At 44.8% G+C, this 12,630-nt stretch overlaps 1 protein-coding gene across 1 annotated transcript in view; it reads left to right on the top strand.

The window, feature by feature from the left end:
* Positions 1–254: 254 nt before the first annotated feature.
* trpm7 (transient receptor potential cation channel, subfamily M, member 7) overlaps positions 255–12,630 on the top strand; it is a gene marked incomplete at both ends in the record, with an annotated part of 41,580 nt that continues 29,204 nt past the window's right edge. Inside the window, 9 exons of the mRNA XM_080762570.1 lie at positions 255–259; positions 908–1,031; positions 1,274–1,346; positions 4,582–4,682; positions 6,236–6,370; positions 8,435–8,575; positions 9,658–9,789; positions 9,860–9,913; positions 10,420–10,697. Coding sequence (XP_080618696.1) covers positions 255–259; positions 908–1,031; positions 1,274–1,346; positions 4,582–4,682; positions 6,236–6,370; positions 8,435–8,575; positions 9,658–9,789; positions 9,860–9,913; positions 10,420–10,697 — 1,043 coding nt within the window. The remainder of the gene's footprint in view (positions 260–907; positions 1,032–1,273; positions 1,347–4,581; positions 4,683–6,235; positions 6,371–8,434; positions 8,576–9,657; positions 9,790–9,859; positions 9,914–10,419; positions 10,698–12,630) is intronic.

Here is a 12,630-nt window from a genome sequence, read left to right as displayed (position 1 = left end):
GTTTCCACTGGGACACACACTGGTCTGATTAACCCATTCTGACCTGAGATCAGATTCTAAAAATGTCAGTCGCTCTTCGAATTTTCAAAAATAGCAGACCTACAAGCTCGTATCGCGCCACTCGGTGGCGCGCTATGAGCTTGTAGATCTGCTATTTTTCAATAGCTAAAGCATAACATGATGCTAACACCAAAACGGGTTCCCGGTCAGAATGGGTTAAAGCTTGGGGATCTGTGCATTTTGCACAGGCTATCATGGCGTATTTCATCCTCGGGACAGATATTTCCTGTTGCCTTACATGGAGTGGAATGGGCGTGGATGTTCCATTAAACCAGGCGACACCAGGCCAATCGCTTGGGAAAGAGACGGAATGAGATACACGGGCGATCCGAACAAATTAACTCGTTTCGCTGAATGACACGGGAGCTTGTCGTCGCAGCTTGATTGGACGGATAAATACGCCATCATTACGCAGTTAATTTACACCTGGGCGTACAGTATGTTTCCGTTGTGAACGAGGTCCAATATGTTAGTATTACTATACTTCTGAGGAGTGAGGTTTTAGGATGTCGATCTTATGAATATCATTAAATGTTTTATGCTAAGCCTGAAGCTGATCTATAATCAATCAAGATTGTCCTCAGAATGTCTGTTTCTCTTTTACACACACACACACACGCACACGCACACGCACACACACACACACACACACACACACACACACACACACACACACACACACACACACACACACACACACACTTCTATAGCTATTTTCAGCAAATATATTTAGTGTCGAGCGAAAACATCTGTGTTTTTCAGGTGTTTTCAAATGTTTCTGAAACGAGGGAAAATAACTAACCAAATTAAATAAATTCTTCACCATTATGCACTTGTTCCCATTCAGGGGTCTACCTGACGGTGTGGAGGCTGACATCATAGCAACCATCAAGAAAACCTTCAACTTTAGCCACGCCGATGCCTTCCATCTCTTCCAGACACTCATGGAGTGCATGAAGAGCAAAGAACTGGTACAAAATAACTCCAGCCCTTTTGGCGCTGCACTGCGGGCCCTTTGTCTAAGACAAATTTCTTCCTCGGGAGACTAATAAAGTATACAATAGCCCACAGTTTGGGCAACTCTAAAGCAAGCTCCACATTTTATTTACTTGCCATAGTGTCAACTCCTTAGCCCTGTGTCGGATCGGTGGTTAAAGCCCTAACAGCGGTTGGACGTGTAATCAGCCCTAACGTTGGATCTTTTTGTAAACAGATCACTGTGTTCCACATCAGCTCAGAGGATCACCAGGACATTGATGTGGCCATTCTGAAGGCTCTACTCAAAGGTTGGTCCAAGTGCAAACTCCCCTCTCACTCTCTGCCTACTGTGTGTCTCTCCTCCCTGTTTCTCTTATCTCTGTTTCTTTGTCTCTCTCTCTCTCTGGCCTTCTCAATCCTAGTTCTTTCAGTTGCTCTCTTCTATTGTGCTTCTCGTCTTTCTGTTTTCTGTGATCCTATCTTCCCTTCTCTTTGTGTCCGTATTACTCCTGATGGACTTAACACTGTTTGTAGACGATGACAGTGAAGTCAGGGACAATATTTATTTCAAGATTTTAAGCGGTAAAATTACATTTGACACAATTTAAGATTTTAAGCAGTAAAATGACATTTAACACAATTAATAACATTTGGTGAGAAGAAGAATTAGAACTATACTATATAATAATACGATTTTTAAATTTTGTTTGTTTGATTAGATATATTTTGTACATTATATTTGTATTTTGCCACAAATGGCACAGAATCCTCGGAATGAAGTGCCTGTTGTGAACATAGGGAGTGGTAATGAGTATCATTTAGCCTCCTCTCCATCCTGGAGGGTCCCCTGGCAGCACATGCTGCTGTTCTTTATAGATTAACATCTTGACTTTGGCCTGACCTTGTCATGTTTTCATATTGATATAGATATGTTTTGAAAAACTGCACGCACGCACACACACACACACACACACACACACACACACACACACACACACACACACACACACACACACACACACACACACACACACACACACACACACACTCTCTCTTTCACTCTCATTCCTTTCTGCTTTTGTGTGTGTGGAGATCGTGTTGCCAGCTTTCTTTCAACGGCGTCATTACATCACATTGCTCTTCTCCCCTGCATGCCTCCGTGCTGTTGTCTCTGTCTCTGCAGTCTGTCTGACACAGGGAGACACCCTCCTGTTGTCTCTGTCTCTGCAGTCTGTCTGACACAGGGAGACACCCTCCTGTGGGGAGAGCAGGGTTGCTAGGTATTCACTCAGTGGTTCCCAACCTTCTCTGGATCAGGGCCCACCTGGAAATCCCAAACAAGTTCATGCATGGTCCACCCATCAGACCACTGCGCGGCTGCCGTGTGGTCAAAGTGGTCAAATGGGTGGGCTTCGTGCATTTTCAGAGCTTTTTTAATGTTAAAATAAATCGATTGTGTTCCAGCTTAGAACACCTTTTCGTTCTGTTATCAATACAAGTTTTTTGCTAGCCCATTTACAATATCCTCACGGCCCAACAGAGGGGCCCCTTCCCACAGGTTGGGAACCACTGTCCTACAGTTAGTCATCATTAGTTTCCCTTGTGTCTGCCATGTTCCATATCTGGGTTGTTTTGGTTTTCTTTCTTTCATTTCCAACAGAGAAGGAAAATAGATGTGCTCTTTTACTCTGGTGGTGGTGTTCTTTTTTATTATTTAGTTTGCACCTCACCATGTTTTAATTTTCTATAATTTTGACCCTGAAGAGGGCCACTGTTATTGGTGAAAACAGGAACGAAGAGCGGGCCACTATTTTGATTCCTTCCTTCCTTAAAAAAACAAAAAAAATCAAAGATCAGATAAACCATTATTGATTCCTAGGGGTGAAATTGAGTTGCAATTTATAATTTAGGAATTTAGCAGATGCTCTTAGCCAGAGCGACTTTTAATATGCATGGTAACAGTAATCACATCCATAGAATGCAGAGGGAAACTAGGATCCAGGTACACCAAGGACCTAGATAACATTTGTTCCCATTACTCTTAATTGGAGACAAAGGGAAGGAATGTGTGTGTGTGTGTGTCCCACATGGTGCCCTTTTCCATCTGATTAGAGTTGTGGAGAAACGGGTTCTGATAGTCAAACGAGAGGATTGTGACAGAACAAAACACCCTGAAGAAGGCCCGGCCCGCACAGGCAAATATTTGGCCGGCGGAGCCGCATTCTTCAGGGTGAAACAGTAACTCACCCCGGTGGGAACCAGAGGCTACTGAACGCCCACTCATACATAGTCAATGTATCAACAGTTGGTTAAGGATGTAGTACGTTTAGTTGGTTATAGTTGGATGTAGCATGTTTTCTTTGTTGGTTATAGTCTAGTTAGTTGTATATGTAGTATATGTTTAGTTCGTTATAGTATGTTATAGTTGTATGTAGTAAATTTAGTTGGTTAAATAAGTTGTTGTTTAGTGTATGTTTAGTTGATTAAAAATGTGGAACTGCGTAAAACAAAGACTTTTCAGACTATGGATTTGAAGGAAAAGTCAATTCAGTGTACTTTTCTGTGATTGACATATTCATCTTACTCAAAAAATAAAACTTTGTTTTAGAGGGAGAGGGTTAGCATGTTCGTCTGCACGCCTCTCGCGCTCTAGATAAAGCTGAACTGAGAGGGTTAGCATGTTCGGCGAACAACACATAGGCGAACACGGACATTGCTGTTCCTTGGAGTGGTTACTTGCACCACTCAAAAAGGAAATACAACACAATGTAATAAGTGGCAATTACTGTCGCACGTGTATGTCACAGTATGATTGGAAAACCAGTCGGACTGAAAAAGGTGCCCTCGTTTTCACTGACGGAGGCACGCCGTCTGAAGCTGACTGGAGCCACGAGCCACACCTTCGCTGTGCCGAGCGTTGCCAAGTCACCTTCAGAGCGTTGCCAAGTCACCTTCAGAGCGTTGCCAAGTCACCTTCAGAGCGTTGCCAAGTCACCTTCAGAGCGTTGCCAAGTCACCTTCAGAGCGTTGCCAAGTCACCTTCAGAGCGTTGCCAAGTCACCTTCAGAGCGTTGCCAAGTCACCTTCAGAGAAAACAGCATGGTTGTTTTTCACCACCTGTGCGCAACCTAACACACACACAAACACACACGCACATATTAACTGTATATACAGTATGGTGATTTCGGGTGTGCCAGTACAGTACAGTACAGTACAGTACAGTACAGTACAGTACAGTAGAGGGACCCCCACACGGTAACTCTGTCATTTCTCAACCGTTTCGGACACGGGGCGGCTCGCCGGAATCGGCCCGGCACCCTGGGTGCGTTCCTGTGGGTCTGGACCCCCCCACCTCTCTGGGAACCCCCACACGGAGTTGCACCACCACTCACTTCACACGGGTGTGATCTTTTTCAATCTGACTGGTTTTTCAATATCATCCTATAACATATACTGCACATACTGTATGTGTCAGTGTACCTGGATTGATCTATGCACGTGTTGTGTATGCATATTCATTCAATCCCCCCCTTCTTTCTTCAGGCACAAATGCGTCTGCCTTCGATCAGCTGGTGCTGACCTTGGCGTGGGACCGCGTCGACATCGCCAAGAACCATGTGTTTGTGTACGGCACGCAGCTCCTGGTACGTCCTCCATGTCAGGGCTTCTCAGAGTGGGGTCCGAGGACCCCCAGGGGTCTTAACCCATTCTGACCTGAGATCAGATTCGTACGAGGTTTCCACTGGACACACACTGGTCTGATTAACCCATTCTGACCTGAGATCAGATTCTAAAAATGTCAGTCGCTCTTCGATTTTTCAAAAATAGCAGACCTACAAGCTCATAGCGCGCCACTCGGTGGCGCGCTATGAGCTTGTAGATCTGCTATTTTTCAATAGCTAAAGCATAACATGATGCTAACACCAAAATGGGTTCCCGGTCTGAATGGGTTAAAGGGGGTTCGAGGACCCCCAGGGGTCTTAAAGGGGTGGGTCGAGTGGGTGCCTATAGCGATGATGAGCTTGTAGCTCTGCTATTTTTGGATCTTGGAATATTTTTGGGGAAATTGCCAATAATTGAGGCATTTTAGTAGCACAAGTTTTCTATTGTGGGGATAAGTAGTCGTGCCATACATTATTCTCAGATGGGCTCCACGTTATACATTTGGGATGAACATGGACATGTTCAGGACCGCACTGTCTGAGTGGCCAGAGGCTTCTTAACCCATTCTGACCTGAGATCAGATTCTATAAATGTCTTCTACATCCTGACAGTTTTCTGAAAAAGCTATGTTTCTATGTCAGTCGTTCTTCGATTTTTCAGAAATAGCAGACCTACAAGCTCGTAGCGCGCCACTCGGTGGCGCGCTACGAGCTTGTAGATCTGCTATTTTTCAAAAGCTAAATTATAACATAAATGTCATAAAACATAAACTAAACATAAAATAGACATAAAATGCTGACACCAAAAGGGGTTCCCGACCAGAATGGGATAGTGTTTTGTTTTGTTTTGACATTCACGCGAAACCTTTTCAAACGGTCCAGAAAGCCCTGTGCAGGACCGTCTGTACTCGGATGAGCCGGCCGGGGTTACCGAGGGACTCCACTCTGGCAGGCTGCCATCCCCCCTTAACATTTACGTAACATAAACCCCCATTAGATTAATCTCTTTATAAGAAGCTCCTGATGGCCTGTGTGCTGGCTGATGTAAAAGTTGGAATCCCTGAGGTTCGCATTGACGCAAAGAAAAATACTCATGTTCTGTTATGGTCCATATTATTTTCATGTACCCAATTGAGCCCTATTTAAAGACGTGTTTGGAGCTTTGTAGATTGTCTATGAATTTTTTTAGATTTTTTAATTCTTCCTATATTGACATCCCCAATACTCTTGTAAACTGGATCAGTACATGCTCACACGCAACCCCCCTCCCCCCCACCCGTAGCAGAAGTTAAGCTTTCCGCTGGGTATAATTACAAATGTAGTTCAGTTGATGTCGACACAAAACTGTGGACCGGCCCATGATTTAAACTTATTTCCTTTAAAACTCCATTAAAGTGCATGCTTAAAATGGGAGAGACAGATGTTGTTGACAGGTGTGTGTGTGTGTGTGTGTGTGTGTGTGTGTGTGTGTGTGTGTGTGTGTGTGTGTGCGCGTGCGCGCGCGTGCGCGTGTGTGTGTGTGTGTTCTCCCTCAGGTGGGCTCCCTGGAACAGGCCATGCTAGATGCTCTGGTGATGGACAGGGTGGACTTTGTCAAGCTGCTGATAGAGAACGGTGTGAGCATGCACCGCTTTCTGACCATCAACCGCCTGGAGGAGCTCTACAACACGGTAACACATACCCTAACACATACAACACGGTAACACACACACCCTAACACACACACACACACACACACACACCCTAACACATACATGGGCAACTGGCGGCCCGGGGGCCACATGCAGCCCCCTACCGTCACTTAATGTGGCCCCCAGGTTAATATCCCAACATTGATATATTATTCAAATTAAAAAATAGCCAAAAAATATTCTGAATTTAAATTCAAATATAGAAAAAAACAGTCGATCGGCTTTTTTTTTTTTGCTAAAACAGTAATATGCACTGTGGCCCTCTGCAGTGAGCGTGGAAATATATTGGCCCTCGCCATCGTCAAAGTTGCCCAGCCCTGCCCTAACACATAGATGTACAACATCCATTGATTCCAGTCGGAAATTGATTTTCAAATCATTAAAGTTAACATGCTTTGAAGTTCAGAACACTAAAATCCATGAACAACATGGATACATGACGATCAGAATTAATCACAGCTCCTCCTGTCTGCCTTCTGTTACAGAAACAAGCTCCCAACAATCCAACTCTACTTCATCTGGTCCGGGATGTCAAACAGGTAACCTATCGGCTCTTGACCCATTTAGATCTGAGGACAATTCTACAAATGTCTTCTAAATCCTGACAAAGTGACAATCTTCTGACAAACCTATGTTTCTATGTTAGTGGTTCTCAAACTATTTCATGTCAAGGACCCCAAAGAAATAGATGTAATTGGCCGCCGACCCCCATCTGAAAATATGTAGTTCCAGGGACCCCTCAGAAGGACCCCCCAGAAGCAAAGATTTGAGTTAAAAACGTTCGCTCTGAAAGAATATTATATATTCAAAGATTTGCGCCACATTTTCATTAACCCATTCTGGGCGGGAATCCCTCTTAGTGTTTTAAGTGTTATGCTTTAGCTCTTGAAAAAAAGCAGATCTACAAGCTATTTAGTTTTAGTTCAGTGGTTCCCAAACTTTTTCATGTCAAGGACCCCCAAATTGACACTAATTAGCCCACGGGACCCCCCATTTGAAATGGCTCTAGTAGTGATTCTCAACCCGTTTAATTTCAAGGACCCTCAGTTTGACCTGCATTAGTCTAAGGACCCCCCATTTTAATGGTATTTCTATCTCTGGGACCCCCAATTTATATTGTAAAATCAATGTTAATTTTACTCTGAAATTTGGTTCCATTTGTACACTCTCAGAGTTACAGACCCATTAAAGGGTCCATTTGGTTACAAACTATCATTTAGCTGGCACCCCCTGGAACTCCCTCAAGGACCCCTGGGGGTCTTGGACCCCACTTTGGGAACCACTGGTTTAGTTAACTCATTCAGTGCAGCCTAAATGACATCCTTGGCAGGGAATGAGTTCCAGTACTGTAGCTACTGTATAGGGTACTTAGTTTAGACAGTTTTTTGGTTTAGACTAGTCATTGGTTAGACCAGTCATTAGTCCTACAACTACAACCTATCTCAAACCCTCACCCTAAACCTAACCTCCCACGGGGCAGCACACCTAAACCTAACCTTAACCCATGTCTAACCAATGACTAGTCTAAACTAAGTATACACCCTAAACCCTCACCCTAAACCTAACCTCCCACGGGGCAGCACACCTAAACCTAACCTTGACCCATGTCTAACCAATGACTAGTCTAAACTAAGTATACACCCTAAACCCTCACCCTAAACCTAACCTCCCACGGGGCAGCACACCTAAACCTAACCTTAACCCATGTCTAACCAATGATGACTAGTCTAAACTAAGTATGCACCCCACTGTATAATAACCCTGGTGTGTTTCATTGTTTTCCTGTAACGGTCTGTAGGGTAACCTTCATTGTTTTCCTGTAACGGTCTGTAGGGTAACCTTCCTTGTTTTCCTGTAACGGTCTGTAGGGTAACCTTCATTGTTTTCCTGTAACGGTCTGTAGGGTAACCTTCCTTGTTTTCCTGTAACGGTCTGTAGGGTAACCTTCATTGTTTTCCTGTAACGGTCTGTAGGGTAACCTTCCTTGTTTTCCTGTAACGGTCTGTAGGGTAACCTTCCTTGTTTTCCTGTAACGGTCTGTAGGGTAACCTTCCTCCAAACTACAAGATCACCCTGATTGACGTGGGCCTGGTCATCGAGTATCTGATGGGCGGGACGTACCGGTGTAACTACACCCGGAAACGCTTCCGCATCATTTACAACAACCTCCACGGCAGCAACCGGGTGAGTTAGTGTGAAAGGTGACCACACACACACACACACACACACACACACACACACACACACACACTAGCCTGGGGTCCACCTATGCTTCACTAAGGCATAGGCAGCTCCCGTTAGGATCCGCCGGGATAATCTAGACGCAGCTGCGCGACATTAGACTAATTAATTAGAGCGACAAAGAGAGAGAGGAGTGTGTGTGTGTGTGTGTGTGTGTGTGTGTGTGTGTGTGTGTGTGTGTACGGATGTGTGTGTGTGTGTGTGTACGGATGTGCGTGTGTGTGTACGGATGTGCGTGTGTGCGTCAATTTAACGAAGTTACAGACGATCAGAAATCAGCAGAGAGTGATGGACGAGTAGCAACATTAGCACCTCACGTTAGTGTCTGTGTAGGGAAGTCCTGTCCACACTGACTGTGTGTGTGTGTGTGTGTGTGTGTGTGTTTGTGTGTGTGTGTGTGTGTGTGTGTGTGTAGAATAGATATATTTAAAAAGAAAATATGCAGCTATTTTCCACAAATGGCTCAACTGTTGAATAAAGGAGAAGATGTACATGTCATACATTTTCTAAGAATAACGTTTTTTTTGTTAAATAAACATTTGACCATTTGAGTTAATTTATTGCATTTTGGAATCGAAATAGGTAACTGTTTGGAACCGGAATCGGGCTCATAAATATCCTAACAATACCCATCTCTAAGTGTAACCAAATGGTCCCTATTTAGGTATAACTGTCACCCTAATTGAATAAATAATAATAATGAATTGCATTTTTATAGCGCTTTTCGGAGTGCTCAAAGCGCTTTATACAATGGTCCATTCATTCATACATTGGGAGGTGAAGCGGCGAACAGTCGACGCCAGCGTCCTGACTTCCCACATTCACACACCGACGGTGGCGAGCTGAGCTCACACCGACCGACTCATTAGAGGCAGTGTAGGGTTCAGTGTCTTGCCCAAGGACACTTCGACATGTGGACAGGAGGAGGAGCCGGGATTCGAACCGCCGACCCAGGGATCATTGAACGACCTGCTCTACCTCCTGAGCCACAGCCGCCCTAACACTGTTGTTTGTGTCGTTTGTAGAGATCAGGTCGCCATACGAGTCCAGGCTCTCATCTGAGGAAGAGTCACGAGTCTTTCAGCATCCAGGCCGATAAGAAGGAGAAGACCAGACACAACCACTTCATCAAGACCGCACAGCCTTACAAACCCAAGGTAAGAAGGAGAAGACCAGACACAACCACTTCATCAAGACCGCACAGCCTTACAAACCCAAGGTAAGAAGGAGAAGACCAGACACAACCACTTCATCAAGACCGCACAGCCTTACAAACCCAAGGTAAGGCCGAGGTAAGGCCGGCCTGGAGTATGCTACGCTCTGAGCTCATGTTAAGCTTACCGTTGACTTAGCTGTTAGCGCGGCAGAAAGAATGACTCTCAAACTCTCTGCTAGCGCTTCATTTCTGCTCCTCATCCGTCTTTCTTGCAAAATAAGAACGCTTTTTGGATCATATATCGTAGAAATTAAAACGATAGCAATGTAAGCTAGCAATGTAAAGCAAGCTTTTTGTAGCGGATTGTTTCCGGGTTGTGGGTTTCAGAGTAAAAGCAGGCCATGTCTTTCCATGATCTACAAGCTCATAGCGCGCCACAGAGTGGCGCGCTACGAGCTTGTAGGTCTGCTATTTTTGAAAAATCGAAGAACGACTGACACAGAAACATAGCTTTTTCAGAAAACTCTCAGGATGTAGAAGACATTTTTAGAATCTGATCTCAGGTCAGAACGGGTCAAGAGGTTAAATGCTCATTCTACCCACACCCCTCCCCTCCCCCCCTGCCTCTCAGCTGGAGTCTCACGTGGAGCAGAACAAGAAGAGGAGCAAGGAGGAGATCGTGGACATCGACGACCCGGAGACGCGGCGCTTCCCCTACCCGTTCAACGAGCTGCTGGTGTGGGCCGTGCTGATGAAGAGGCAGAAGATGTCCCTGTTCTTCTGGCAGCACGGAGAGGAGAACATGGCCAAGGCCCTGGTGGCCTGCAAGCTGTGCCGCTCCATGTGCTACGAGGCCAAGAAGAGCGACGTCGTGGACGACACCTCGGAGGAGCTGAAGGAGTACTCGAAGTAAGGGCTGGGCTGTTTACCCAACATTTACTTAACCCATTCTGGGCGGGAGGAACCCCTTTTGGTGTTTTAAGTAACCCATTCTAACCTGAGATAAAATGGGTTACAGCATTATTGCAGTGAGCACTTACTATGAGACCTAGCAGATCATGTCTGTGTGTGTGTCTGTCTGTGTGTCTGTCCCGCTATCCAAATATGGAGTGTGTTGCATCAGCAATCACTCGGCTCCATATATGGGCACAAAAGGGGCCAGGTCCACTCAGCTCCATATATGGGCACAAAAGGGGCCAGGTCCACATATACAGTAACAGCGGGACAGACACACAGACAGACAGACAGACAGACAGACAGACATGATCTGCAGGGTCTCAGCTGCGTTCGCTTCCCGCGTTTGCGCGTCTTACTGGTGTTATACTTTAGCTATTGAAAATTAGCAGATCTACAGGCTCATCATAGCGCACCACCGAGTGCCGCGCTATGAACTTGTAGGTCTGCTATTTATTTTTAATCGTGAAAATGTGCCTCAAATCTTTCAATATATATTATTACAGACTTTAAAGATTGAACATTTTAACTCAAATCTTTGCTTCTGGGGAGGTCCCTGGAACAGCATATTTTCAGATGGGGGGCGGATGCCATATACAAAAAATATTTGGGGTCCTTGACATGAAATATTGAGCACCACCTAACATAGGGTTTTTATTGAGCACCACCTAACATAGGGTTTTTATTGAGCACCACCTAACATAGGGTTTTTATTGAGCACCACCTAACATAGGGTTTTTATTGAGCACCACCTAACATAGGGTTTTTATTGAGCACCACCTAACATAGGGTTTTTATTGAGCACCACCTAACATAGGGTTTTTATTGAGCACCACCTAACATAGGGTTTTTCAGAAAACTGATTGTGAAGACATTTTTTAAATTTCGACGTCGGGCCTAAATGGGTTAATCTTGCTTACAGCTTACTTGTAGGGTTAATCGAATAATCAATATATTTCTTCTGTATATGAACTAATTGTCCAGATTTGAACAGATTTCTTCCCCCGACTAAATCGATTTGTTTGAACACTTAACCCTTTATTGTACTTCATTGTACAGGTAGTCTGGCGTGGTGGTGTTTTCATTCTTTTTAATGTCAACTTCATGTTGATTTTGCGATTTAAATTTGCAAAATCAAGAACCAGACTGTGATGGACTGTGTCGGATCTTCACATCAAATAGTGAAACCCACAGTGTTTGATTGGTTAGCAAACGCATTAGCCATAGCCACATGATTGACAACAACGTCATCTGCTTTCCTACTATTCTGATTGGTTGGTATGAACCAATCACCGAAGACTGCCGCTTTGACGACACCCATCCCATAAACTGCTGCCGTGGGGGGGGGGGGGGGGGGCTTTCAGTCTGAATAATGTAAAGTGAAACCAAATGAAAACACAGACTGAGTGACCAGGCTACGGGGACACGGTATTGAATGAAATATGAAGCATGTACAAATTATTTTTAGAGTATCGCTGTGGCTTGGTAACCGGAGACAACTTCCTGTGGCGTCCAGGTCTTTCGCTCACCTTGAATGTCTTTGAACACACTGTGTGCTACGAGCTTGTAGGTCTATTATTTTTGAAAAATCGAAGAACGACTGACATAGAATCTGATCTCAGGTCAAAATGGGTTAACCCCCTTGTGACAAAGCTAGTCACAACCCAGGGTACAGAAGCACACGACACAGGGCAGCTTCGTTGAATTGTAGCTCTATTGCTTCATGTGCAGGGAATTAAAATACAATAATATCACATTACACAGGAGAGGCCATCTCCCCACTGTCCGCCGGACAGAGGCCATCTTCTCAGTGTTTGTGGAGATGACTGATTACTTGCGCAAGCAGAGCGCGCAAGTAATCGTTTCGCTTGGTCTCTTCGAAGTGAAG

Source organism: Protomyctophum bolini (genome assembly GCF_963924005.1).
Source record: "Protomyctophum bolini genome assembly, chromosome: 1".
Lineage (NCBI taxonomy): Eukaryota > Metazoa > Chordata > Actinopteri > Myctophiformes > Myctophidae > Protomyctophum > Protomyctophum bolini.
Note: the sequence above shows the minus strand (reverse complement) of the source record. Positions and strands in the feature narration are given on the sequence as shown.